Source organism: Caretta caretta, chromosome 2 (assembly GCF_965140235.1).
Source record: "Caretta caretta isolate rCarCar2 chromosome 2, rCarCar1.hap1, whole genome shotgun sequence".
Lineage (NCBI taxonomy): Eukaryota > Metazoa > Chordata > Testudines > Cheloniidae > Caretta > Caretta caretta.
In genome coordinates this window covers 212,870,565-212,897,542 of record NC_134207.1, presented here as the reverse complement: position 1 = coordinate 212,897,542, position 26,978 = coordinate 212,870,565, and the positions used below count along the sequence as shown (strand labels likewise).

Here is a 26,978-nt window from a genome sequence, read left to right as displayed (position 1 = left end):
ATGCTTTCTCTAAGCACTATCAGCTAGTTTTACAATCAAGATTTAATGTGATCTCAAAAAAGGTTTTGAGTGTATCTTTGCTGACTGATGGGATTTCACTAATAAACACAATTTTAGAGATACTACCTCACCCACAATTTTACAGCCCTCTAGTTTAAATGCGAACTCACCATCAATCCACCCATCTCAAAGTTGTCCCTTTAATGTAGTGGCTGGGTTTGTATCTGAGGTACTTATAGGCCCCATTATTGTAGTATTGGAGTGCATCAAAATCTTTAATATATTTATTCTTATCATATACCTGTGAGGTAGGGTAATATTTTGCCAGAAGCTGGGAATGGGCAACAGGGGATGGATCACTTGATGATTACCTGTTCTGTTCGTTCCCTCTGAAGCACCTGGCATTGGCCATTGTTGGAAGACAGGATACTGGGCTAGATGGACCTTTGGTCTGACCCAGTATGGCCACTCTTATGTTCTTATTATCCTCATTCTACATATGGGGAACAGAGGCTAAGCAATGTGCCCAAGGTCACGCAGGAAGTCTGGGGCAGAGTAGGCAATAGAACCCAGGTCTCAAGTCCTAAATTATCACCCTAATCACTGAACCATCCTTCCTCTTGCTTAATTGCAGCCCAGCCATTAATTGTGACCCCCGCTTAGCCCTATCCTTTTTAAAGTTTTCCTTCATGTCTGCCAGCATGACTGGTGTTTAGAGCAGTTACTCCCACTTAGTTCTTCACCTAGCTCTTGGTGTACCATATCAGATGCAATAATTCCATAAGGGATTGTGAGTCAGGTCCCATGAGTTGTAGAGGATGTCCTGAGAGAGCAGAAATAGAAATTCTTACCTGGTCATAGTCTTTATGTATCACAATATGACCCCTTTAATTAGGTTACAATTTCAGTTAACACCATTCAATTTTTTTCACAATGAACTATGTTAAGATGGTCTCACGTAACTATTAGTTCAGACCAGAAACAACCTAGAAATATTAGTTTTAATGTGGTAAATAGTTCTTTCAGTGTCTGGTTGATTAGGCTGGGATCCTTGAATTTTAATTAGACTCATTTGAAAATTCCAACCTGAGTGTTTATACTGGGCCTGATCCAAAGCCTACTAAAATCAATGGAAGTCCCTTACGGTCGGGCCTACTGCAGTCTTACAGCTATGGAAAATCTTGCTGGGGAAAAGAATCTTTTGTGAGAATCTGAGGAAAATGTACCAAAAATCCTCTTACTGGAGTGACTCGTTACCTGTCAGATACGAGGAAAAGAGAAGCAACCCACTATATATAAATTGATGTGCACAGATGCAGAAAACCAATTAATGGGTTATAATTTCTGTCTCAGTTTCTCTGAATTAGATGTGATACTTTACTTATTATTTCCTAGCAGAATTGTACAAACTTGTTCTGTGTAGTTACTTCATCTAATGGTCCTATTTCTGTATATATTTAGCAGTGGTTCATTTGTCTAGGCAATTAGGTTATAGAGTATTATGGAACATACAAACATTTTTCTGTGATTTTTCAGAATAAGAGTCGTTTCCCTATCTAATGCAGCAGTACCTGGAAAGTTGCCATCACAAAAAAATCCTATAGTTTGTTTGCTTGGTGATTAAAAATTACAAAGGCAAACGTTTATGTAAATGAAGGGAAATTTTAATTTCTTTCTCACCCAGTATCTTAAAAACCATAACTGTGCTTGCTCACAAGATGACTTAATCAGAAGTAAATTGGAGACAATCTGCTGTGTTTACAGTTGTTAGGTGAGCCAGCGCATGTCTAAAACAGTTGGACTAAGACTCATGGAAGTGACTTGAAGACAAATAAGGAAAGAACGCTAATCTGAATGGAAATCTGGGGTATTGTCCTGACAATGGGAATATTAGAACATCATTCTAGATCAACCTGATCACTCTACAGTCATACATGAAAGATTATATTAAGAGAAATTCTATTCATGGAAAACATTTCTAATAACAATTCAGGATTATTCTTCATTTTTGATAAAGTAAAGACCACACTAAATTCAACCTGATTTTAATTAAATTGCCCATTCATATATATCTTGATAGAAACCAGGGAGTCTGTTTGCATTCTCTTTCCCTTGTATTTTCTTTTCTTTTAATTCTAAATGTGTTTTTATTGACTTAAAAATAGACTCCCTCTGGTGGCTAAAATAATAGCTTTACATTCCAGCGGATGTTATCCATAGATCTATTTGGTATAGGGAATGTTGAGTATGCCTGATAACGTACAGTGTTTTTGAATTTCATTGTTAAAAAGATCTTAATATCTATGTTCTCTCTGAGTGTCGGATGGATCATATTTTTAGTGCTCATTATGTCTATCATCACAATATTCTAAATTGAATAAGAAACGTTAAACAACTTTGTGTTAAAGAAGCAAAATGGACCCTTAGCAAAATAAATAAATGTATGAGCAAAGTCAGAGCTAAACAGACAATCCAGGAAGTTTTTGGAAAATGTAGGGGACAGTTTCCTGGTGCAAGTACTGGAGGAACCAACTAGGGGCAGAGATCTTCTTGACCTGCTGCTCACAAACCAGGAAGAATTAGTAGGGGAAGCAAAAGTGGATGGGAACCTGGGAGGCAGTGACCATGAGATGGTCAAGTTCAGGATCCTGACACAAGGAAGAAAGGAAAGCAGCAGAATACGGACCCTGGACTTCAGAAAAGCAGAGTGTTAAAGAAGCAAAATGGACCCTTAGCAAAATAAATAAATGTATGAGCAAAGTCAGATCTAAACAGACAATCCAGGAAGTTTTTGGAAAATGTAGGGGACAATTTCCTGGTGCAAGTACTGGAGGAACCAACTAGGGGCAGAGATCTTCTTGACCTGCTGCTCACAAACCGGGAAGAATTAGTAGGGGAAGCAAAAGTGGATGGGAACCTGGGAGGCAGTGACCATGAGATGGTCAAGTTCAGGATCCTGACACAAGGAAGAAAGGAAAGCAGCAGAATACGGACCCTGGACTTCAGAAAAGCAGACTTTGACTCCCTCAGAGAGCTGATGGGCAAGATCCCCTGGGAGAATAACATGAGGGGGAAAAAGAAAAGGAGTACTTGTGGCACCTTAGAGACTAACCAATTTATTTGAGCATGAGCTTTCGTGAGCTACAGCTCACTTCATCGGATGCATACCGTGGATACAGCAGCAGACTTTATATATACACAGAGATCATGAAACAATACCTCCTCCCACCCCACTGTCCTGCTGGTAATAGCTTATCTAAAGTGATCATCAAGTTGGGCCATTTCCAGCACAAATCCAGGTTTTCTCACCCTCCACCCCCCCACTCACAAACTCACTCTCCTGCTGGTAATAGCCCAAGGAGTCCAGGAGAGCTGGCTGTATTTTAAAGAATCCTTATTGAGGTTACAGGGACGAACCATCCCGATGTGTAGAAAGAATAGTAAATATGGCAGGTGACCGGCTTGGCTTAACAGTGAAATCCTTGCTGATCTTAAATACAAAAAAGAAGCTTACAAGAAGTGGAAGATTGGACAAATGACCAGGGATGAGTATAAAAATATTGCTCGGGCATGCAGGAGTGAAATCAGGAAGGCCAAATCACACCTGGAGTTGCAGCTAGCAAGAGATGTTAAGAGTAACAAGAAGGGTTTCTTCAGGTATGTTAGCAACAACAAGAAAGTCAAGGAAAGTATGGGCCCCTTACTGAATGAGGGAGGCAACCTAGTGACAGAGGATGTGGAAAAAGCTAATGTACTCAATGCTTTTTTTGCCTCTGTCTTCACGAACAAGGTCAGCTCCCAGACTACTGCACTGGGCAGCACAGCATGGGGAGGAGGTGACCAGCCCTCTGTGGTCAAAGAAGTGGTTTGGGACTATTTAGAAAAGCTGGACGTGCACAAGTCCATGGGGCCGGATGCGTTGCATCCGAGAGTGCTAAAGGAGTTGGCGGATGTGATTGCAGAGCCATTGGCCATTATCTTTGAAAACTCATGGCGATCGGGGAAGGTCCCGGACGACTGGAAAAAGGCTAATGTAGTGCCCATCTTTAAAAAAGGGAAGAAGGAGGATCCTGGGAACTACAGGCCAGTCAGCCTCACCTCAGTCCCTGGAAAAATCATGGAGCAGGTCCTCAAGGAATCAATTCTGAAGCTCTTAGAGGAGAAGAAAGTGATCAGGAACAGTCAGCATGGATTCACCAAGGGCAAGTCATGCCTGACTAATCTAATTGCCTTCTATGATGAGATAACTAGCTCTGTGGATGAAGGGAAAGCAGTGGATGTGTTGTTCCTTGACTTTAGCAAAGCTTTTGACATGGTCTCCCACAGTATTCTTGCCAACAAGTTAAAGAAGTATGGGCTGGATGAATGGACTATAAGGTGGATAGAAAGCTGGCTAGATTGTCAGGCTCAACAGGTAGTGATCAATGGCTCCATGTCTAGTTGGCAGCTGGTATCAAGCGGAGTGCCCCAAGGGTTAATCCTGGGGCCGGTTTTGTTCAATATCTTCATAAATGATCTGGAGGATGGTGTGGATTGCACCCTCAGCAAGTTTGCAGATGACACTAAACTGGGAGGAGAGGTAAATATGCTGGAGGGTAGGGATAGGATACAGAGGGACCTAGACAAATTGGAGGATTGGGCCAAAAGTAATCTGATGAAGTTCAACAAGGACAAGTTCAGAGTCCTGCACTTAGGACGGAAGAATCCAATGCACTGCTACAGACGAGGGACTGAATGGCTCGGCAGCAGTTCTGCAGAAAAGGACCTAGGGATTACAGTGGACGAGAAGCTGGATATGAGTCAACAGTGTGCCCTTGTTGTCAAGAAGGCCAATGGCATTTTGGGATGTATAAGTAGGGGCATTGCCAGCAGATCGAGGGACGTGATTGTTCCCCTCTATTCGACACTGGTGAGGCCTCATCTGGAGTACTGTGTCCAGTTTTGGGCCCCACACTACAAGATGGATGTGGAAAAATTGGAAAGAGTCCAGCGGAGGGCAACAAAAATGATTAGGGGACTGGAACACATGACTTATGAAGAGAGGCTGAGGGAACTGGGGATGTTTAGTCTTCAGAAGAGAAGAATGAGGGGGGATTTGATAGCTGCTTTCAACTACCTGAAAGGGGGTTCCAAAGAGGATGACTCTAGACTGTTCTCAGTGGTAGCAGATGACAGAACAAGGAGTAATGGTCTCAAGTTGCAGTGGGGGAGCTTTAGGTTGGATATTAGGAAAAACTTTTTCACTAGGAGAGTGGTGAAACACTGGAATGCGTTACCTAGGGAGGTAGTGGAATCTCCTTCCTTAGAGGTTTTTAAGGTCAGGCTTCACAGAGCCCTGGCTGAGATGATTTAATTGGAGATCGGTCCTGCTTTGAGCAGGGGGTTGGACTAAATGACCTCCTGAAGTCCCTTCCAACCCTGATATTCTATGATTCTATGATTAAACCATTTCATGTGTTCAAAGAAGCCAGATTAGAAAAAGAAGCGTTCAAATACACAGTATAATAGATTAGGGAAGCTAGATAAGTCACATAATTGTGTGAACTAAATATTAGATCTCTCAGCAGCTTAATTTTGTTTTCAGCTCAAGAATGTAATCTGATATTCAAAGAAAACCCACAAAGTATCACTTTGCCAAGTAGACCTCACTGTTTACAGTGGAAAGAGTCCTATAAAATGTTGATTGAGTAGAACTGTGAATATGTGTTGTTTCTCTTCTTCTCTACCTTAAGCAATCCCCATACTCATTCTTAATAGCAGAGGGGAAAAAAGGCTGACTTGGGATTATTTTCCATAAATTGCTGTGGTTTGAATTTGGATGCTGTAAAACCAAAATGTCTTCATGTTTGGGAGGCAGTGGCATGCACTAAGTGTTCATGACGATTGATGGGTACTTCCTTGATTTCCTTTTTTACTTTCTGTTGTGTGTCCTTTTGTGTAATCCCTCACTCTGAAGCTCCTCTCTTATAAGCATAAACACCAGCGGTGGAAAAGATCTGTTGATTTATATATAGTCCATCCCAAAGCCAATCCAGGATTGTTTTCCAAAGTATACCCCAGCTGCAGGAGAGGGTGCAGTGGGTATATCAGGGCCATTCAGTCCTCTATAATCCTCTCACCAGACCTAGAGGGGCCCTCCCAGGAAGCAAGTCCCAGTAGTTTCCCCTTCCCTTCTTCATGGGAAACTGAAGCAGTAGCTGCCTTCTAATATCAAAATCATCTCAGCTCTGCATCTTGAGCCCTGTATAATTTTTCCATTGGTTGTTTGTCCCCATCATCCCACTCCACTCCTAAAACTGCAGCTCTTCATCGTACCAAGCCTCATGCTGCCTGCTCATTGTGCTTTCCCCGCTTCTTCTGAGCCCCTGTAGTCAGCTGACCCTCCGCTTTGGCTCAGCTGTAGTGTCTTGAGTCTCTTGCCCTTGGGTCCCCTACAGGAGCTGCCCTTTCCTGAGCAATCTTATTATTCACAGCAGGAGTTCAAGTCATTCCTGGGGTCTTTTTTTAGTCCAATTTACAGTCCCCTAGAATCTATTCCCTGGTGGCATTTCCCAGAACCCACCACAGGTTGTTGGCTAGAAGCAGCTCTCCAGGGCCTTCGCTCAGATTGAGTTTATTGTGTTAGATTGCCCCAAACAGGGTGGTTGAAGGAAAAGTTTTTAGTAACTGCCTCAGGCTGAGCTGCCCTTGCTACCGGATATCACAAGTAGTCCTTGGCAGCCTCTCTACTCCTAGGAAAACTGCCCCCCGGCACCCCTTCTGTGGCTAATCTCGCCCTTCTAAACTCCACTTCTCCGGGTAAAGCATGTTCTGCAGGTGTGCCTAACTGGTGCTGCCTCTCTGCAGGAGGCCTTTCCATCAGTCATCCCCTTTCATTTCCCCCTTCAGTCTACCCCTAAATTTTCCTGTCCCTTTATCCACTCACCTTATTTGCTTCAACAATGCGTTCGTCTTCCTTGTGTCAACTACACTACCAGACACACACAAAAATATGGAACTGGAATGGCATGTGTCTGCTATCATTGTGGTCTCTTTGCATTTATGTTGTATCCCTTTGTGTTCTAGTAGTACCCAAAATATTCTAGGTGTGGCATGTGTACACATGCGTGCACACACCCACTCCTTTCCCCCCACCTCCCCACACACACAGTCCCTGGCCTGAATAGCATGCAGTCTAAGAAAACAAGGAACATATTAAAGGTGGAGGAAGAGAGAGATAAAATATACAATGAAATATATCATTTTTTACTAATAAATATAAACAGTAATTAACAACCTTGTATGTACAGGATCTTTACTCTTTGGGTAGCAGTTCAGGTTTCAATATGTATCTCATTACTAGTTTATCCAGTCCCCCATTGCAAAAGACTTCTAAAGAGATATTATTATCTTCCTTTCAGGATTTTTGTTTCTCCTCTGTAGGAAGGTTCAGTTCAATGCCTCCCCTTTTCTGTTTCTGTGATTAGAAACCATGTTTAGCCCCCTGCTTGTCAAAGACCAGGGTGTTCCAAAAACATTGATTAAAGGCATTGAAATAATCAAGTGTCTTTTTTTTAATTTCCTGGGTATAATGACTTCTCAAGAGGTTGTGAGCTCAGTGAGTTGTGGCACATTAAGTTACACTATGCAATGTGATAAAACCTGGGCATTCTCATATCTCAACAACTTACACGTAGCTGTAGAAATTCAAAAGGCTGAGGCTTTCTAAGTATGCCTTTTAGAAATGTAAATTCTAGAGTCTTTGTTTTTTATATACTTTTTCTAGTTTATATTATCTGCTGTCCTCTGACAGGTTTGCACTGAGTTGACTGCCTGACATAGCCCTCACTCATATTTTCATGGGCAATGGGTAGCCCATGTTTGAGCTTTATTTGTGGACAGTTTACTTGCACATGTCTGCCTACTGTATGAGCTGCATTTGGTAGCAAATGGTATTAGGGGACACAGCTACCAGCCCACTCAAGTGATACTTCCTTTGGGATCTCAGTGATAGGAGAAAATTCTTGGCCCCTTTCCTATACTTTTGTGATTTGATGGAAACTGGTTTTATCCCCATGCTGGAGATTGGTCAACTGATGGAAAGCCATTATAGCCACTAGCCTTCCTACAGTCTCCAGCGCAAGAGAATGATGGAGTAAGGAGGAGTCATCAGAACATAGTGCGCTCTGGCTAAGTTTTATTGGCAGACAGTCCCTTGGGCGTGTTGGCAGCTAGCACTGGTTACAGGAGCCCTGAGAGCCATCAGAGCCAGGTGGCAGAATCAGTGATCCGTAATCAGCTGTGTAACCCTCCCGCACCCTGTCTCCCACAACCATCCCTTTGTTTTCCAAGCCTATTCAGAGTAAACCAGGGAATCTGGCCCATGATTTTTTTACTATTCAATCTCAGTGACTGGGAGTAAAAATTACCTTTTAGGAATTACATTATATTCATTTGACCGTTTCAAAGTGGTGTTTGCTAAAATCCTTCTTTGTTAGATTTTGAACAAAAGTCATTGAGAGTTTTTTTTTGCCTTCTTTGATTACATGCAGTAGTTTGAGATGGGAACCGCAGAATTGCTGAAATCACAGTCCAGATTTTTATATTTTTGAAAGAAAGGAGGATGGGGAAAGCATGTGCCCAGTGTATGACAGCTATCCTTTACTTTTTGCAAATATGACAGGATATGTGCGTGCATGTCTGAACACCAAGGATTCATTCAGATCAATGTTTGTGGCTGTGTGTATACATAGACACACAGCCAGTGATATGCTCCTGTCTAATTTACACTTTAGAACTCTGTTGCTTATGTCACATGGATTGAAAACTGGCTACATGATCTTAAACAAGGGTATTGATAAACTGTATTGAGTCGGGGATACATGTGTATTTAGTTCTGCAGACAATGGTGTCACATTAGATCCAGTCTTCAGTAATGATCAAGAAAAGACAGGAAAACAGAGCTACAGTTGTGTCTGGTCATTGCATGGGGGACATAAGGGTTGAGGAATGCTTAAATAAAGTAAACTGAGAGGAGATCTGATAACAGTCTTCAAATATGTTAAGGGTCATTATAAAGAGGACTGCAATCAGTTGTTCCCCAGGTTCACTGGAGGTAGGACAAGAAGTAATGGGCTTAATCTGTAGCAAGGGAGATTTTAGTTAGATATTAGGAAAAGCTTTATAAGGATAGGTAAGCACTGAAATAGACTTCCAGGGAGGTGGTGGAATCTGCGTCATTGGAGGTTGTTAAGAACAGGTTGGACAAACACCTCTCAGGGATGGTCTAGATTTACTTGATTCTGCCTCAGCGAAAGGGGCTGGATTAGATGACTTTTCGAAGTCCGTTCCAGTCCTCCATTTCTAGGATTCTATTATTCCATTTGCATTCTCACCTTCCCTTTCTTGCATACATATGCAGCGGTCAGGCACAATCTGGCCAGGTAGATACAGATATGACGTGTCTACACATAGCATTTATACTGTGTGTATATTATATTATCATTAATTAGTTGTCACCATGGGTATAGCATGGACATTGGAGCTGTGAAGGAAGTTCAAAGGTTGGGGAGAGATTCTGCATTTTAAAATATATCTTTGGCATATTTTTATCTTGCTGGCAGGAGAAGTATCTAGAATTAAGACCATTCAGATTCCCTGTAAGAAAAGGGCAGTTTCTAAAAAATGAATAGTCCCATATGTCAGCAGGTGTAGAGAATCTGTGGGTAAGAACAGTACTGGCAGAAGCATAAATAGAGCAACATAGAAATCCAAATATAGCCCAGGTCTGACTTTGATAACATATCATCATGGTTTTGGTTTTAACAGATTTTGAATTTGTTTCAGATTTTAATGTAACATCTTGTGTTCATTTGCCTGTAATCCTCTGACCCCTGCTAGTTAACAGCAAGATGTTGGCTTGATGTTTGCAAGAAAACTGGAAAGCTTATAAATGGAGCTTTTTGCTAAGTACTCACTAGTGAAGTAATAACAAACACTACAACATTTAAGAACTTTTTGGGTATTACAAATTATGTGGAATTCATGTTTGTATTATGGTTTGTTATGACTGTTTAACTCAGAAACATATTTGCAGAGAAAGAGTCTGAATTTAGTAAATCAATATAATACAGTCTTTGATTTTTAAAACAGCCAGCCAGCTAGCTTTTATTTCAGTGTTGGTATTTCAAGGCCTCTCGCTGATATTTTAGAAGTTTGTGGTTGTCTGAGCTTCCTTTTCAGGCCTTTGGGAAATAAGAGAATGGTAAATCAAAGCCCAGAACGCTGTTTGCATTTATTTTACTTCTCATTTATGACATGTATGCAAATGCTTAAAAGAAAGAGAGAAAAGGTATAATCATGGTAAGATCCCTTATGAAGAACAAGGGGGAATACATTTCTAGTCCAATCTATTACTCTGCTGCTGGGTACTGTAACATTAGATGAGTGTCTCATCAGGGTTGGTAATTCATTTATATTTCCAGTTCACAATGGTCCTTTAAGAGTGATCTAAGTATAAATTTATGTTCTGGAAGAAAATAACTGTTGTTTAATTTCTTGTGCTTTCCCTTCCAGGCCAATACAAAGGAGGAGAGAATTTCAAAGGCACAAATGGGCACCTAACTCCCATTGAAAGTCATTGTGCCATTTATGCTTTGAAAATCTCCCTGTGTGTATACTATCGGTTTTTTCTACACTTCCATTTTTTCTACACTTCCATTTTTTCTTTGATGTCCAGAGGACAGACTATGATAGAGAAAATGTAATTCATGTAAACTGCTTAGAGAAAATATTACAGTGAAATCTGTTAAGTGACCACTCCATGATCTACAGCGCAAGTGCCTTCACTTGCCAGTTGTGATGGTAGGGAATCATTCCTACTGATCATACATTTTGTAAAACCCTTTTTTACAAAACCTAAATTTTAGTCCTAAATGAGGATGCTGGTGTCCCTGGAAGGATAATTAAAATGAGATTCTCTCCAGGCCGTCTAGATTCGTCTCATTCTGGTACTAGTGGCTAAGGTCTTGGGGCCAGATTCTCAGCTGGGGTAAATCAACTTTGCTCCATTGAGGCTGAGAATCTGGTCCTGGGCATCCCTTTCAATTTGACCATATCTCATTGCTCATGGACTGTCTGGCTTTATGTATTCAATACTTTTAAAAATCAAAACTTCTAGCCCCCTTCGGCAATGTATGGGTCCAATCCTGAGAGCCATTGAACACAAATAGCTCCTTCTGAAGCGAATGACAGTTGTGAGCACTCAGCTTCTCTCAGGAACATGTCCAAAATGATGAATTATTGTGTAACTATTTCACATTGGACCATTTCAATAATTTTCTTGCCAGACTCCATGTTTCCTCTATCCCTGGCTGTTCAAAACCATGCTGCTCTCTTAATTTTCCAGTATTCTCACTACTGACACATCACTCCATTATTTGTTTATTTACATTGGCTGCGTGGTCCTGCCACACCACTTTATCAGCATGCCAGAACTGCTCTTAGATTACAGGGTATGCAATGTTCCTGTAATTCTGTTGCCCAACAGGGAGAAATTTCTTCCTCAACTGGCTCTGAGCTCCTGACCCCCTCTCCCTATACTCTGTCTCTGGATGATTGCAAAGATCTCCCTGCATGGGCAGATCTTCTTCAGCCTGCACCCTCTCCCAGTGGCGTTGCCTCACCCTACTTCTCTTACTCAGTCCCCACATGCCTGTCCTGCACTGTCCCATAGTTCTACCAACTCCCACTTGTGGCCCACTACTTCTATACCTTCCCCCACTGTCCCCTTATATCTCATTTCTGCAACCCCCTAGCACTCCATTTCTCCTACCCCCTCCACACACTGCTTCAGGATATCACAGCACTGGGGGAATGCCACGCCCCAAAATTAAAAATTCTGCACACAATATTTTAAATTCTGTATATTTTATTTGTTAAAATCACACTACATAATCACACCAGTTTCAATTATTTTGGAACTTTATTTCAAAATACCTGTCAGCAAGTATGTCTGTAACAATACAGACAACAAAAGAGATTCCCCCAGGAGTAGAGCATTAAAGAAAACCGTATGACAACCTAGTTCCTGTTTATCTTTACGCTTTTGTTGGGCACCTCAGTCTGGATGTGTCACATGTGCCAGCTGGGCACATCTTGGGGGAAAACTCTGCTCCACCAGTCTCAGACATCGCCCCCCCCCCCCCCAGAACTCAACCATGGGGAGCCCATGCAGCTCAGACACCCACACCCCCAACCCACCAGAGCCCTGCTGTGTCATGCCCCCCAGCCCAGACACCCATCCCCCTACACTCTAGAGCCCAGGGATCCAGAGAAAGAAACAGCCTGATGCTGGGTCCCAGGCTTGTATGGAGTTTCCTGCACGCTGCCTCCTTCCTTCATGACATGCTGGGAACTACAGCTCCCGGGAACCTTCCAGCTCCCCTTCCCCTCCTTTTTCCCCCCGGGCAGTGTCCTTTATTTGTGAGCTGGAGAACTGGGCTCTGCTGGGTTCAGTGGCTCCTAATGGTGGCCAGCAGCTCTGCAGCACCAATTCTGCAGGGGAAAAATAAAGTTCTGCACAGAACATTAATTCTGCATGAATTCTGCATTCCGCAGTGGTGCAGAAATCCCGGAGGAGAAAACACACCCAGCCTTTACCTCAGTGATTCCTCCCAACCACTAGATTTTCTGCACGTAAATCCCAAAGTTCAGGGGTTAAAGTAAGAAGTAAGTTCAAAGCATCGTAACTGATTTTTTTAAGCTTTCCCACCACACCACATTCTTACCATTTTAAACTAATTTCTCTGGGTTCTCCAGCACTTTGGTTATGGACATGTGATGATTTGTTGCTGGTCAACCGATCCCTTCTATTTCCACATTGAAAAATATTAATTTTGTACATTAATTTTTCCTCTACTTTTGAATCTTAATTTAAGACTTCTATCTTCTCTGAATGTTCATAACTCTTTATTATGTTCTAGTTTGTTTTTGTTTTCGTTTTATGAAGTGAAGATAATGCTTGTGGATGGTGCTGCACAACTTAGTAATAATTTCAAGAATTACCTCTTTTGGAGAATATAATTAAAAAGAGTAGCACTAACATTTTCCCAATGATGCCCTATAGAAAAGATTGTCTATTTTTTATACCTTGTGTCTCAAAGTTGGGCTGACACTTTGAATAGTTTGTGTCCCTTTCTTTGAAGTTTGTTTCTTTGGGATTTTAATAAATCTTATAAGTTTTCAGAAATCCTCCTTTACCTCTCAACATTAAAATTGCTAGCTTTAGGAAAAGGACGGTTACCTGTTGTCTTTTACATATTCCCTGTTGCAATGTGTCATTTAATTTTAGCTCACCAGCTTTTGCAGCCCTCCTTCTCCCCACAGAAGAAGAGCCACTCCTCCAAACTCTAAAATGCTTCAGCTACCCTCTCCCCGGCAAAAAAGGTGACCAAAAAAACTTGACCTGATCTTAGCTTCTTTAACCTGTCTGCCACCCGTTCCCATCTGAACAACTCAACCTGCTGCCCAGGAAATTCAGTGATGAAGGGGTTAACTTGAATTTCTGTACGGCCAATGAATGCACTTACACAGTTCCTCTAGCCTCAGAACTGTAAATGAATCAAACAGGTTACAGAAAGCAAACCTATTAGAATTCTTCATTAAATTTCAAATAAAGAATAGCAGACAAATGGTAACCTGATCAGCAGATTACAGCATCTCTTGTGAAAGTTCCTGTATTTAAAAATGACATAATTGTGTACCAAGGAAGGTAATTGCCAAAGGATGGGAAGATTGTCCCGTTTGTGAGAAAATGGTGGTCAATGCCACTGATTGTTGTTTTTTCCTGATGTTTTCTTACAAAAATGGTGAGTAAGACCCTGATCTTTGAATAGGCCAGTCAGCGGAAATTTAAACTATGAGTCACTGGAAACAGCTTGAAATGGCATCCTTCAACAAAGGAGCTGTGCTCCTCCACTGATGCCCATGTGTAAGAGTGGCTTCAAGAACCAAAGCCTCAGTCAGTTAAAATCAGACCTTCTGTATTGTTATACATGGATATGCAAGCTCCATGTGGACCATGCTGTTTTGCAGGTGTTGCTAATATTTGCCTTAGTGTGTCAAAAACATTGCCGTAAGGCCCATATACTGAATGCAGCCTGTATAGAGACCCTTTTGTGACCCTTGTGCTGTTATATTTTAAGATTAAGGCAAAAGAAGCTCTTAAGGGAAACAAATATACTTGTTTTTGCAACTTGCTGAGTGTTTGTTCCTCTAACATTTTGGCATAGTTCCTGAATCGCTGGAGCTTAGAGTAACATCTTTAGTTGTCTCATCAGCAGACAGCAGGATGTCAAAGCTTACTGTTTTCTTTATGCCCATCTTCCCACTCCTTCAGCCAATGATTTTGGTAAGTCCTCAGATGGGAGACCTGAACCCATTGTTTCTTGGGATGTTTAAAAATTCCCACTCCTAGTTCAGCTGTGCACATGTTGCAAACACTGAAAATTAAGGCACCTTGTGTGCACTTGAAAAACACACGTGTTCTACTGTGATGTGGCTGTGCATAACACATGAAGTGTGATCAGAATAAACATTTTTGTGCCTTCTTTGATCTTTCTAAAATGAAAATGGTGGGGGGAAAGGAACCTCAACCATAATATGTCAAAGCTCTTATACACTTGAACGCCATTATTCCACTTTTACACTGATTGGCTCCCTCTATGTCATCCTCATGAATTGGTAGGAAATAACCATAATGAAAATGGCCCAAGACTATACAACAGCCAGCACCATAGCAGTCTGTTTAATTAATGGTTTCATGTACATTTTGTTCAGAATCATTCCTGAGGTTTTGGTTGATGAGGTTAGCTGTTACCAGGGATGCGGTCTCAGTACAGTGGTTGCCATTAAAAAGTCAATATCACTGTACCAATAGTTACTGCACAGCAGAATCCGAGATAACACAATTGCTACCAATACTTTTGACAGGAAATATCTGCATTGTCTCCAGGATCATGCGAATTTATAGGAAAATATTGACTCTTTAACAATGACCACTGTAAATATTGTGTACTGATTTACACAGTCTCTATTTCTGAATACCCACTCGTTGATTTTCTCCCCACTAGTGAGGATGGTAAGTTGAACTTGCTGAAGTGGAGCTACCAGTATGCAGCTAATATTAGAGCTGTGTGAATTCTTTGCAGCAAGAATTTGAATCCCTTCAAAGTGAGCGTGAGTTTCAGGTTTGCTACATTTTGCTGATTAAGAGAGGGAAGTTTCCATTGTTAGAAAAATCTATTCACTTTCTCACCCTAACCAGATAGGGGTTTTCTGGGGATAGAGAGGTGGGATGCTTCTGGGAGGTACGATTTATAATCAGTCTTGAATCACCAGGCAAACATGCAGGGATTGGTTTGTAGCCAGTGCCTGCAAACCAAACTGCAGGGTTCAGTTTGCAAACACTATTGCAAACTGAACCCCGCAGGGTTTTCACAGCTCTAGTTACTATTATTGCCCCTGGTGAGGCTTATTATCCTGTCACAGAAGATGTATGAAAATCCATCTCTCCACTTTAAACATCATAAGCCTTTGTCACCTACAACACAAGTAATGTTAAAAATAGAACAGTGCCTATGATAAGATTGTGACTTGCAGGCGATGAGCCATTGTCCAAGTAACAGGGACTTATCTGGAGGGCCAGTCAACCTACACAGAACTGTCAGTTTGCTGATTGCCGTTTCTCTCTGAGTTTGATGAAATATTCATGTCTCTGCTCTGCTCTCTGGAAGCACTATTGATTTCTTGTATAAACGCTGCTATATTTAGTCTAGACAAATGGAATGTGGATTGCAGCTGAATAATTTGGATGAAAGGCTGGGTTCTTGACTGCTGCTTTCTCTTGGTCTGGGGCAATTATTTATAATCAAGAGTAGTTTTTGTAAGTTAAGGGTGATTTTTTACAATTTAGTGATTAGTCTCAGAACAAAAGCAAGCAGTTAGGCATAATCATTCTGTTGGGATAGCAGGTTAAGAAGTCAAATTATACTTTGAGGTTTACAAGCACTGTTTCAAGGAGTAAAACTAAATGTTTGATGTTACCAGTTTATTGACAAAGAGAATATAATAAAAAGGGAAAGATTTGGTGTCTCATGTCTTCTTTAAAAAAAAAAGTTTATTTTTTATTTCGCATGTGTCAGATGCCAAAGTATACCCAACAGATTTTAGCATATGCTTAGAACTCAGCTGAAGATGTTGGCTGTGAGTTTTAGCTGTCACAGCCAGCATACTACTACTATGTGTTGGAATGTTTCTACTGTATTCTGTCCTTCTCTTCTTTGTTTCGAACCAAGGGAACAATAAAAGTAAATAAAACATGAGAGAAAATATGTATAGAAGTATGTGCAGCTCATCATTTTGAGACACTGTATTTATATCCACTAAATTTTTTTTCAGTAGAAATAGTTGCAGTGAACTAGTGTGTTTGTGTATAATTCCCCTTTAGTGAATCGAAACACTGCTCAGACTCTGCTCAGTGAGAACTGCTCAGACCCTATACTGCTAACTACCAATGGAGAGTCTCTTTTAGCACAAGTGGTGGGTGCTTCTGCCTTTTTGGAACAGATAGATCTGTGTTCTACTCCCCTCAGTTGGTATGAAAACCCAAATGGCTCTGCTGTGTAGCATAGTGAAAATCATTAAGTTTGTATATATCCTTGGATTGAATTCAGGGAATGAAAGATCAAGGGATTCTTCATTACCTGGTTCGATGTTGTGTTAGCAGTTTATTCCATTACTGAGGATGAATTAAAACAGTCTTTTTAGCAAGATCTTTTCATTCTCTGATGAGTAATGCATTGTATGTGCCACATTCTATCTTCTGTAAGCATGTGAGTGTTCATTATTTAAAACTTTAAAAATATATTTTTCCCAGTATTGTCCCATATAATCCTGTGCGTCTTCCTCTGTGCGTAGCACATTTATGGCTCTCACTGCATAATGCAGAATATCTGTAAAGGTGTAAAATCATATGCAGTCAGTCTGAATGTAAGCTTTCTCCACTGAAAATAAGAACTCTTACAACTCCAGGGCTTTCAACTTATGCCAAATACCACAAGTATACTAAATGTGTATTGTTACACAACACTGCATACCCAGTAATATCTCACCAATTAAACTAAATAATGCTAAGTTTGCAAACTTGCAAGTTCTGACCTGTTGTGCAATGTTTTGTAGGAGCTGGGGTTCTCATTATTCCTCAGGGGGAGATTTCTTTAAAAAATGGGAGGAAAGTAATAGGATGGTGTGTGAATGTGTTAGATTGCTAGTGGAAATGACTAGATTTTGCATATGGCTTACAATGACAGGCATTTTGCTAACTTGATAAATTGACAGGTTTCAGAGTAACAGCCGTGTTAGTCTGTATTCGCAAAAAGAAAAGGAGTACTTGTGGCACCTTAGAGACTAACCAATTTATTTGAGCATGAGCTTTCGTGAGCTACAGCTCACTTCTTCGCTCATGCTCAAATAAATTGGTTAGTCTCTAAGGTGCCACAAGTACTCCTTTTCTTTTTGATAAATTGAAGGAATTTGGGGTGAAATTAAATTAGTTCTCCCCAATATGCAGCATAAATTCATTTTTATCTGCATTCATTTATATATTTTCCTTTTGTTGTTGTTATTTTATAGTGGATGTAAAGTCAGAGGTTCCTGTGGGATTGGAGCCCATCACACCACTGGACTTGCGAACAGATCTCAGGATGATGGTTCCCATGGTGGACCCAATTATGCGTGAAAAGCAGCTCCAGCAGGAGCTACTTCTGATCCAGCAGCAGCAGCAAATTCAGAAACAACTTCTGATTGCGGAGTTTCAGAAACAGCATGAAAACTTGACCCGACAGCACCAGGCCCAGCTCCAGGAGCACATAAAGGTAGCAAAATCTTTCATTTATCTTGGGGCTCCTCCACAGTAAGCTAAATATTCTCAGCTGAATACTGCAAAGGGTGTGCTCCTCTCCTGGAAGTTTTACTGTGATTTAAAGATGTTGTTTGAGTGATTATTGTTGTCCATGTGCATGGTATAGAGAAGTGATGGAAACCCACACTGGATTTGATGGTGATAACATTTGGCTATTAAAAAAGGATGGTCAAGCATAATTGGTAGAGGCTATTGCAGTGTTGTACTATACAGGCAGAAAATCAAGGCACTCTGAATTAGAATAGAATACTCTGTCTCATTAAGATGAGACCTTCTCAGTCAATCAAAGTCCACATTTTTAACCAAATTTTCAGTCAGGCCTCCATATGGCTGCCTTTTTTGTAGGAGCGATTTTGATCTGCCTAGTATATGTGACTGTTTTTTTTTTTTTTTTTTTTTGCACCTGCTTGAGTCTGTGTCCGCAAATCACATAGACAGGCCTCCTGCCTTTTGATATTTGCAAAAATGGGGACAGGTGCTGCAAATTTGGCACTTTGCCCTTCTCTAGGCTACCTCACAGAATATGAAACAAACTGATTTATGGGATTAAACCTGTCATGGAAGAAACACTGAAGTAGATTTTTTGACTGAGAGATTATGGTCTTGTTTTTTTTCTTTTTCTTTCTGAAATATCTTAGACTGCTGCTCTGCTAATGTGGTGATCTCTTCTATGATGCGACTGACAAATCCAGTTGAGAATAGCATCTCGAGTCTGATGCTGCATTGGTAGAGAGTGACAATAATGTGCAGGTTATACCCACATTTGGCAAAAGAAAAGAAGCAAAACCAATGCAGCCAGCTACTTTGTGATATTAGAGCTGATTTTAGTGGCAGCTGATAACACAATATTCCACTTGAAAGAATAGAAAAGTGGGTTACGGAGTAATATGAGCACAGATGAAAGCTCTTATATCAGCTATTGAAGTGGGTTATTTTGGCCAACACTGACCTGGACAGCGGTACAGACTGCATTTGCTCATGTCTTTTATTCTTTGCAAGTTACAACAGGAACTCCTCGCCATTAAACAACAGCAGGAACTCCTTGAAAAGGAGCAGAAACTGGAGCAGCAGAGGCAAGAGCAGGAACTAGAGAGACATCGCAGGGAACAGCAACTTCCTCCCCTCAGAGGCAAAGAGAGAGGCCGAGAAAGTAAGAGCCACGGTACCAGGACTCAGGATAAAAAGATTATATGTCCTTCCCCCGCCCCCTGCAATGGGTAATGGCCAGGAGCAAGGCTAATAAGTGTGGTCCTATTCAACGTTAAATATTCAGCCACAGGAGTAAGTGGTGTGCCTGCAAAAATGCAGATTCACCTGTTACACCGGCTCAGCCACACTGTTAGTTTATGCAGATGTGGGGGGTTGCACCATGGTTATATATCTTCCTCTCAGATACCTACCTTGCCTTTTTAAAAATATAATGTTATGTAGTTTGAAAGCACAAAGCTTCGTTTGAGATCTTCTCTCTCAGATAGTTTCTTTATTACCTCATGCGGAGTGCACTACCAAAGAGCAGGGTGCTTGCTGGCAAAGAAATTCATTTGAACATTATTTCAAGATGGAAAACTTAATATAGCATTTAAGAGTATTTCAAGTGAGCACATCTGGTCTAGCTCCATCACTAGTTCTTTTCAGACGGGCATATCAGTGTTGCTGATGCAGCTTCCTGAGATGTACCCAAGAGTTCTGTTTCCAGCTCCAGTGTGGCTTTAAGGCAAATGATAGAAAGAACATTGCTGGAATGTGATGCTCACTAGAGGGAGACAGATACAAATAATTCCCTCAGTAAGGTCAGTTTAAAACCAGATTGTTCCAGGGTATCAAAAATGTAAAGTGATTCAAAATGGAATTGCTCTAAGGAGATATTACTGCTGGTGCAGCTGAAGGAGCACAAAGAGCAAACCAGAAGAGATCTGCATACCATGCCCACAGGATTTACATTCCTCAGCCTTTTTTAGTTATAAGGAAAATAGTACCAGTTTTGCAGGAGCATCTATAATATGTTTTTGGTTTTAAAAACTAAAGACTCATTGGAACTCCCATCGCGTTAGTGGAAACTGCACACAAGTGTTTGAAGGCAAAATTTGTCTCTGAAATTGTGTTTTCAAAAGATTTCCTCTCTTCTATTCAGGCTCTTATTTTTCAGGTTGAAAAAGTATGGCTTGCACTTGAAATGGAACGTGGTGGGTGAGTTCCCATACCTTGGGGCAGTTTGTTCTGCTGTCCCAACTGGCCCACAAGAAGCTGTCTCCAGCACAAATGAGCTTCACTCTTACTGTGGAAAGTTCCATTGTGTCAAGAGCAAAATTGTCAACCACAGGCCTTATCATTAGGTGATCTCTTAGGATCGCAAGCCTAGGTCAGTAAGTGCCTTGAAAATAAAGACTTAGCTCTGAGGCATCATGCAGCATTCTGTTAGGGGTCAGTGCAGTAGGCAGAGGACAGGTTTGAGGGGCTATTAGCATTGCTTTAGTTCAGTGAAGATATTATCTGTGGGTAACTCAAACTCAAAGGGACTCAGACCATATTTTATTTCTGTCAGCATTTCTTTTTCCTAATGATTTGGGGATATTTAAGAGTTGGTTCTGTACCTGGAAAGGATTCACAGGAGAAAGGGCCTGATTCAAAGCCCACTGAAGTCAACTTAAATGCTCCCATTAACTTCAATGGGCTTTTGGATCAGGCCCTGAAAGAGAAGTGTCCTGCAGAGTGAACATTTAATTTAGACTCTGTCCCAGTTTGACTATGATTTCCACCAGGGCTCCTACTATTTTCCATCACTTTCCACAAGCTGTTGGCTCTTTTTTGTTTTTGTTTTCCCCCCTGGTGTTGTGGAGAATGGGAAGAGCTTTCAATCTTTATGTGTTTTAGGGGCAGTGGCAAGCACAGAAGTGAAGCAGAAACTTCAAGAGTTCCTGTTGAGTAAATCAGCAACAAAAGACTCTCCAACTAATGGGAAGAATCATTCCACGAGCCGCCACCCCAAGCTCTGGTACACGTATGTTCTATGTTAAGATGTGTTCATGTCTCACCGATATACTTGCTAAGGGTGGGCACCCGAATTCCTCGCCAACAGGGATATTGAGAACCTGTCTCCAGGCCAAAGTAAAAATTCTCCCAAGAACATTAATAAAGAAACAAAATAAAAACACTTCTTACTGAATGGAGTAGTACTGAGAACCTGTACTCAAAGTGATGTACTTAGAGCTTTTCAAAACAAAGTGGTTTCAATTCACAGGAGTTTGTATTTTTTTTTCCTATTTCAAGTCCCAAGTGTCTCACCTTGAGTTTCACATTCAAACCATCCCCTATCAAACTCAAAGCAGAGCTCAGCCAAAACTGTCACATTTGGAGACAGAATATGTGAATGCATCCGTTTTCCACCCACACCCATAATTTTCCCAGGTTCACTCAAAAGCTGACTCAGGCTGGCTAAAAAGCTTGTGAACCTGGGCCAAGTTTAGTGTTTATAATGATGCTAGGCAATTTTTGTCTGGCTTTAGACCTGGTTATGAAAGTTTGCTGTGGCCTTGTGGTTCACCTGCTCATGGAGAACATGGATAACAGATTGATAGGCTCAGGGTGAGCCATCCCATTTCCAGAAAGGGAAGCTGATGTAATTTGAGGATCTAGGAGGGGTGGAGATTTCTTTTCAACTTTTCTGAAGTTTTAATTGTCTGTAATCTCTTCTGCTATATCATTTATATAAAATCTCAAGCGATCTTGCAAATCTGACCTATTTTTCCATTGGGAATGGCTTTGTGCTTGAGTCTATCAGATTAAGACTCAGACAATGAAATAGCCTCCTTTTAGCCTCAGGTATAATGCAAAGCCATGATATTGTAGAAGATGAAGTTAACAGATATTGTAGAATGCTGCTCTTCGGTCCAATGTGTTGTGTGGGATTTTAGAAATAATTCTCTAGCATATCTCAATATGCTAGTAAAAGATCTCTAAGTAAAAGTGGTAAAAGATCTCTAAGCTTTTTTCACCATTCTTTTTGAAATTGTTGGCCCTAGGTATCCAAGAATGCACATTGATCTCAGAGAGAGACCTTAACGACCTTAACGACCTTAACGAGAGAGACCTTAACGACCTTAACGAGAGGTTCTCAGGTTACTGAGATAGTGATGCTGCTAAGCATTGCAATGGCTGCAAGATAGCCTAAGGGTTTACACTCTTACATTCCTCTGGTCACTTTTTTCACTATTTCAGTCCAGTCTTTTCTGCCATCCTTATCATAGCAGCTGTATCAATATAAAACAATCCTGCAAACAGGATAGTGGACATGTTTCCAAGAGACTTCAACACCATTCCTGAGTCTGCCTGGATAGAGCGAAATATATGGAGCATGCTGGTCTCACCTCCTTCCCAAGAGAGGCTTAGAGACCTGAGGAGCAAACCCAAGATTCCTACCAAGATAGTCTGTTGTGCAATCTACCAAGACACCTAGATGTCCCTTGATTAAACATTTTGATCTGGAGTTAGTTCTTTTTAAACAGTTATTAAAGATTTCCCTCTGGGGTTTTCACTGTATTGTACTCTTTGAGAATCCTGGTAACATGTTTTAATATGTAATTACATTGTTTCCGATGGCGGTACTGTACTTAATAGTTTGTGCTATATAATGTGCACTATTCTACTAACTATGTAAAATTTCTGGCCCAGCAGCCAAGAGGACAGGAGTAAAATGGGTAGATATGAGGTTCCACGAAGGGCCCCACAAGAAAAAAGCTCTGTAAATTATGTTGTCTTTGAGCCAAATGATGCAATTCCCTTGGGCATTTATGGTTTGAAAGAGCTGCCCACAGTTTTTCTTGCATTGCCCATGTGTCAGAAAGAGCTCTCCAGTGTGGGACTTCACTGCTGACACTAACTTTACGTGCTGCAAAGTACTGCAGTTATGAAGTTTCATTTGCTGCCCAAACTAAAGACAAGGTTTTGCTTTCTCCTTTACGACTCCTGGCAAACTCATCTATATTTTTCCAGCGGAGTAACACCTCCTCTTCAAAATATTGGGTAATTGCCCTACAAAAAGTGATAACTGCAGAGTAAAGGCCACTTTAAATTTATATTTGTATTTAATAAACAGGAATCAAATGGCTTTGCTTCAGCTGGTACAGTTTAAAAAAACGCAACAACCTAAAATGTTCAATTCCCTGATCTGGTACAGATCCCTGTGGGGCAACATGACTCTTATCCTTTGTGACTTTTATGATAAGTGAAAAAGGGCATTCTTGGGAATCCTGAGCAGTTCCATAACTTACTGTAAAAGTGAAATTGGTTACATGAGCCTGTGGTTTGTGCACACTTGGAGGAGTAAGAACATAAACACAGCTGAGACATGTGGACAACATGTGTAGATGGTTACTGTTGGTCACCTCACTTACTGCTAATTCGTGACCTCTCTGTGTCTGCTACAGGGCTGCCCACCATACCTCACTGGATCAAAGCTCTCCACCCCTGAGCGGGGCCTCTCCATCATACAAATACACTTTACCAGGAGCACAGGATGCCAAGGATGATTTTCCACTTCGAAAAACTGGTGAGTCAGAGAAGTTTGTTCTAATCTCCTACCCCACAATTCTGCCTCACTTGGTTGTTAATCAGGCTGTCGCTAGCAAGGTATATATCATAACCCGAAAAGCCTATTCAGCTGCATGATTCATTGGAAAGGTTCAAAGGTGCTAAGTGTATAGTTTTCCAATTTAGATGGACCCTGTGGTGTCAAGAACCAGTATCTCCCAATGCTAGCAGTCCTGACATATGTACTTGTTGTTAATATTTCACAATATCAGGGGAACTTGTGCAGTATTATTAATAAGTCTAATATTAATTCTGAGTTTAATTTGACAATCATGGCTCTCTCGCTCACATACAGTATATACTGCACTTACATTAAGGTCTTCAGAGTTCTTTTTCTTTTGGGGGGAGGTAGATAAGTATTATATCAGACCATTTTCTTTGGGTGGTTGCCAAGGTTAAATATATCTATTTTAAAATCCTTCAAATAAAAATGTGAAATATTTTAAAAGAAAGTGTTCACTTAGAAAACAAGCTTTAGCTGAACCTCTTTTCCTGACAATCGGTGAAGTGTAGACTTGACTTTGTCTACACCATAGAGTATGTTAAGGGGCTGGTGATGGAGACTTGGTGCCTCTTGCCCCAGGTTGTTGGTGAGGTGACTGGCATCCAAGAATGCAGGGAGACATTAAGGGGGTGAGGGAGAAGAGAAAAGAAAACATTAGATCCCTTATTGCATGCGGCTGCTGTTGAGTGATATAGTTACATTCTGAGAGAAAGTCTACCCCCCTGCTGTGCTAACTGCCTTTGAATGTGCTTCAATCACTGGGAGATTGAAAACTAACTGCAGAACTGGTACTGACATAGAAGAGATGTGGCATTTGAAACCAGTAAGCATCCAGAAAGAAAATCCAATCTACATCTAATTCTTCAGGACAGACACTCAGAGCTCATGTTATATCCCCTAATGTTTTCACAAGAATAGTTTAGTGCTTGTTTTTGTAAAGAATGAAAAACAAACTGCTAATTTATTCCGTCTGAATTATTCAGTCTGCTTTTGGTACACCATGGTGGCAATATAAGGATCCTATAAAAAGCTTGCTGAGGCTATTCTGTCATAATAAGCCCTTTGCAGTTCTTTGCTTAATGGCATTGTACAAGATGTATTTTCTGTGCCAACATGCTATATGTTTACATTGGTTTGGAAAACAAAAGAATAGAGTCTGCACCTTCTAAAATGCTGTGAATGTTTCTGCATTTTCAAAATGCAGGTTTTAATTTTCCTTCCATTTTTACATATTTTAGATAGTATGATTGATATTTATGATGTGTCAGACTGTTGATCTGTAAAACAAAACATTTTCAAACACTGTAACACTAAAGTTCTTGTGCAGCTGTTAATACTTTTATATCTCTGTGGGGGTTTCAAAATATTCCTTAATTCAATTCCCATTGTCTGTATAAGAAGACTATAATATAATTAAATGCAGATGTTTTCCATACATTATCCCAAATATTTGGGCATGCAGTGCATCAGTTACAAATAGAACTCATAAGTATAATTCTCTTTAAAAAATACACACAACAGAAATAGACAAATAATGATATGATATATTCATTAGCGTAGCAGTCTTTTTGTCACTTCAGTGTTTGATACTTTTACTTCAACATTCTGCTATGTAAACTACTGATATGTTCAGTATGTCATTTCTTAGACAAGAACTCTATTTGATAGCTAGCTATATCTGTTAATATAGCAACTCTTATAAATATCTTGTTTACCTATTAAATACTCCCAATAGCAGAAGAGTCTTAATTTAAGCCTTCAGCAACAGCTCCACAAAGGTTCCAATGATTGTTCCCCAGGTTCAGAGTAAAATCAACAGGAACTGGAACAACACAAGTCAAATGACCCCAAACTGATCTGGGTGGCTATAGGGCCATCCCTTAGGCAGAGGGGACATTGTGGAGCCTGTGTCATCCTCATGGGACCATATCAGACAAAGATGTCCCAGGAACATTCATATATATAGACAGGCTCTCTGCCTGCAGAAATCTGACCTTTGCCATCAGGGTGAGCCTTTTCCTGGGGCTATGAATGCTTATTGCCACTGGCTTTTAGCAGAATTCTGTTTTTCTGAACCTGCATGCAGTCAGCAATTGCTATGAAAACGAACCTTTATGTTCTGTTGAACATTAAGAAAGGGATACCTAAAACCCAAATTAAGGGTTAGTTTTTAATAATAGTTCTGATTTGTTTCCCCAGTTCTTATTGATGCTCTTAACATAAAATCAAGAGGTGTCTTTCTCTTCTCTACATTTACATGGTGCCCTCAAAGGATACTTTTGATTATATTTAGTTAGTTTAGATTCAGCATATAGGAATGAGAAGCAAAGCTGAAAAATGCTATTCCAACAGCTAAACTGTGAACAAGAAACACAGTGTTAGGAAAGAAACATACATAAGTCATGAGGTTTTCCTCCTTTTTGTTTCAGCAGAATGTTTCCCCAACCTTCCCTTCCCCATCCCACCATTGTCATCATGGAGAAATGGTGTCTTGCTACTAAATCTGTTCAACTGTATTCAAAGGTCAGACTGTAAAAGGGAGAACTACTCTACTCAAATTCTGCCTACAAGCCACAAAAATCCGGAATAACTGGATATTGTAGCTAATTAGTTAGCGTCTTGATATTTACATGCTCATCATTAGATTCCAGAGTAATCACCCCACTGCAGTGACTGTGAGCCCATGTATTGTTCCTTCCCCAGCCGGTGTAGAGGGACCTGTGTGTAGTAAAATTGGTGCAGTTCTAGTGCACAGGGGTTTGACACTAGTTTGCGGTCTTTAGGACAAGGATTGCAGCTCCTTGCACAATGGCATTCACATTTGTTGTTTGCAGTGTTGTTGTAGCCATATTGGTTGCAAGTGGGTGACGTGATATCTTTCATTTGACCAACTTCTGTTGATGGAAGGACAAGCTTTTGAGCTTCACAGGACTCTTCCTTAGGTCTAGAGAAGGGAACCATAATGTCCAGGCCAAATACAAGCTGAGACAGATTATTAAGCATAAGTGGTTCACATTTGTTGTAGGAAACAACTTAAAATGATGTGGGCAATTATCACTACTGCAGTGATAGGATAAAGGAGGATAGAAAGCAGCAGGGTGTGTTACAAATTGTTGTAATAAGCCATGAAACCAGTGTCTCTGTTAATACCATGGCTTTTGGTGTCCCGAATTATGAATTTAAGTTTCCAGGCTCATCTTTTGAAGGTGAGGTGCAGGTTTCCTGTAATAACGAGGACTGGGAGGTCAGATATGGAGTGATCACTTTGTGATAGGCTTTTTGTTGACAGGCTCTTGAAGGAGCTGAGCAGGAGGAGGACTGGGGAAGCCATCGCTTTGTTAGATACATGGATTTAGATTTACCATGTAGAGGAGTGACACCTGTGTAATTGAGAGCAGAATTTGGCCTACAATATGTAGGGTCAGATTT

At 40.7% G+C, this 26,978-nt stretch overlaps 1 protein-coding gene across 21 annotated transcripts in view; it reads left to right on the top strand.

Annotated features, from left to right (window-relative positions):
• HDAC9 (histone deacetylase 9) overlaps window positions 1–26,978 on the top strand; it is a 704,322-nt gene that overhangs the window by 397,603 nt on the left and 279,741 nt on the right. For 15 of the 21 annotated variants that reach the window (XM_048838336.2, XM_048838333.2, XM_075125815.1 and 12 more), the window contains 4 exons: window positions 17,671–17,912; window positions 18,959–19,109; window positions 20,831–20,957; window positions 23,383–23,504. In XM_048838336.2, the coding sequence (XP_048694293.1) occupies window positions 17,671–17,912; window positions 18,959–19,109; window positions 20,831–20,957; window positions 23,383–23,504 (642 nt within the window). The remainder of the gene's footprint in view (window positions 1–17,670; window positions 17,913–18,958; window positions 19,110–20,830; window positions 20,958–23,382; window positions 23,505–26,978) is intronic. The other 6 variants (XM_075125812.1, XM_075125808.1, XM_075125811.1 and 3 more) reach the window with 3 other exon arrangements.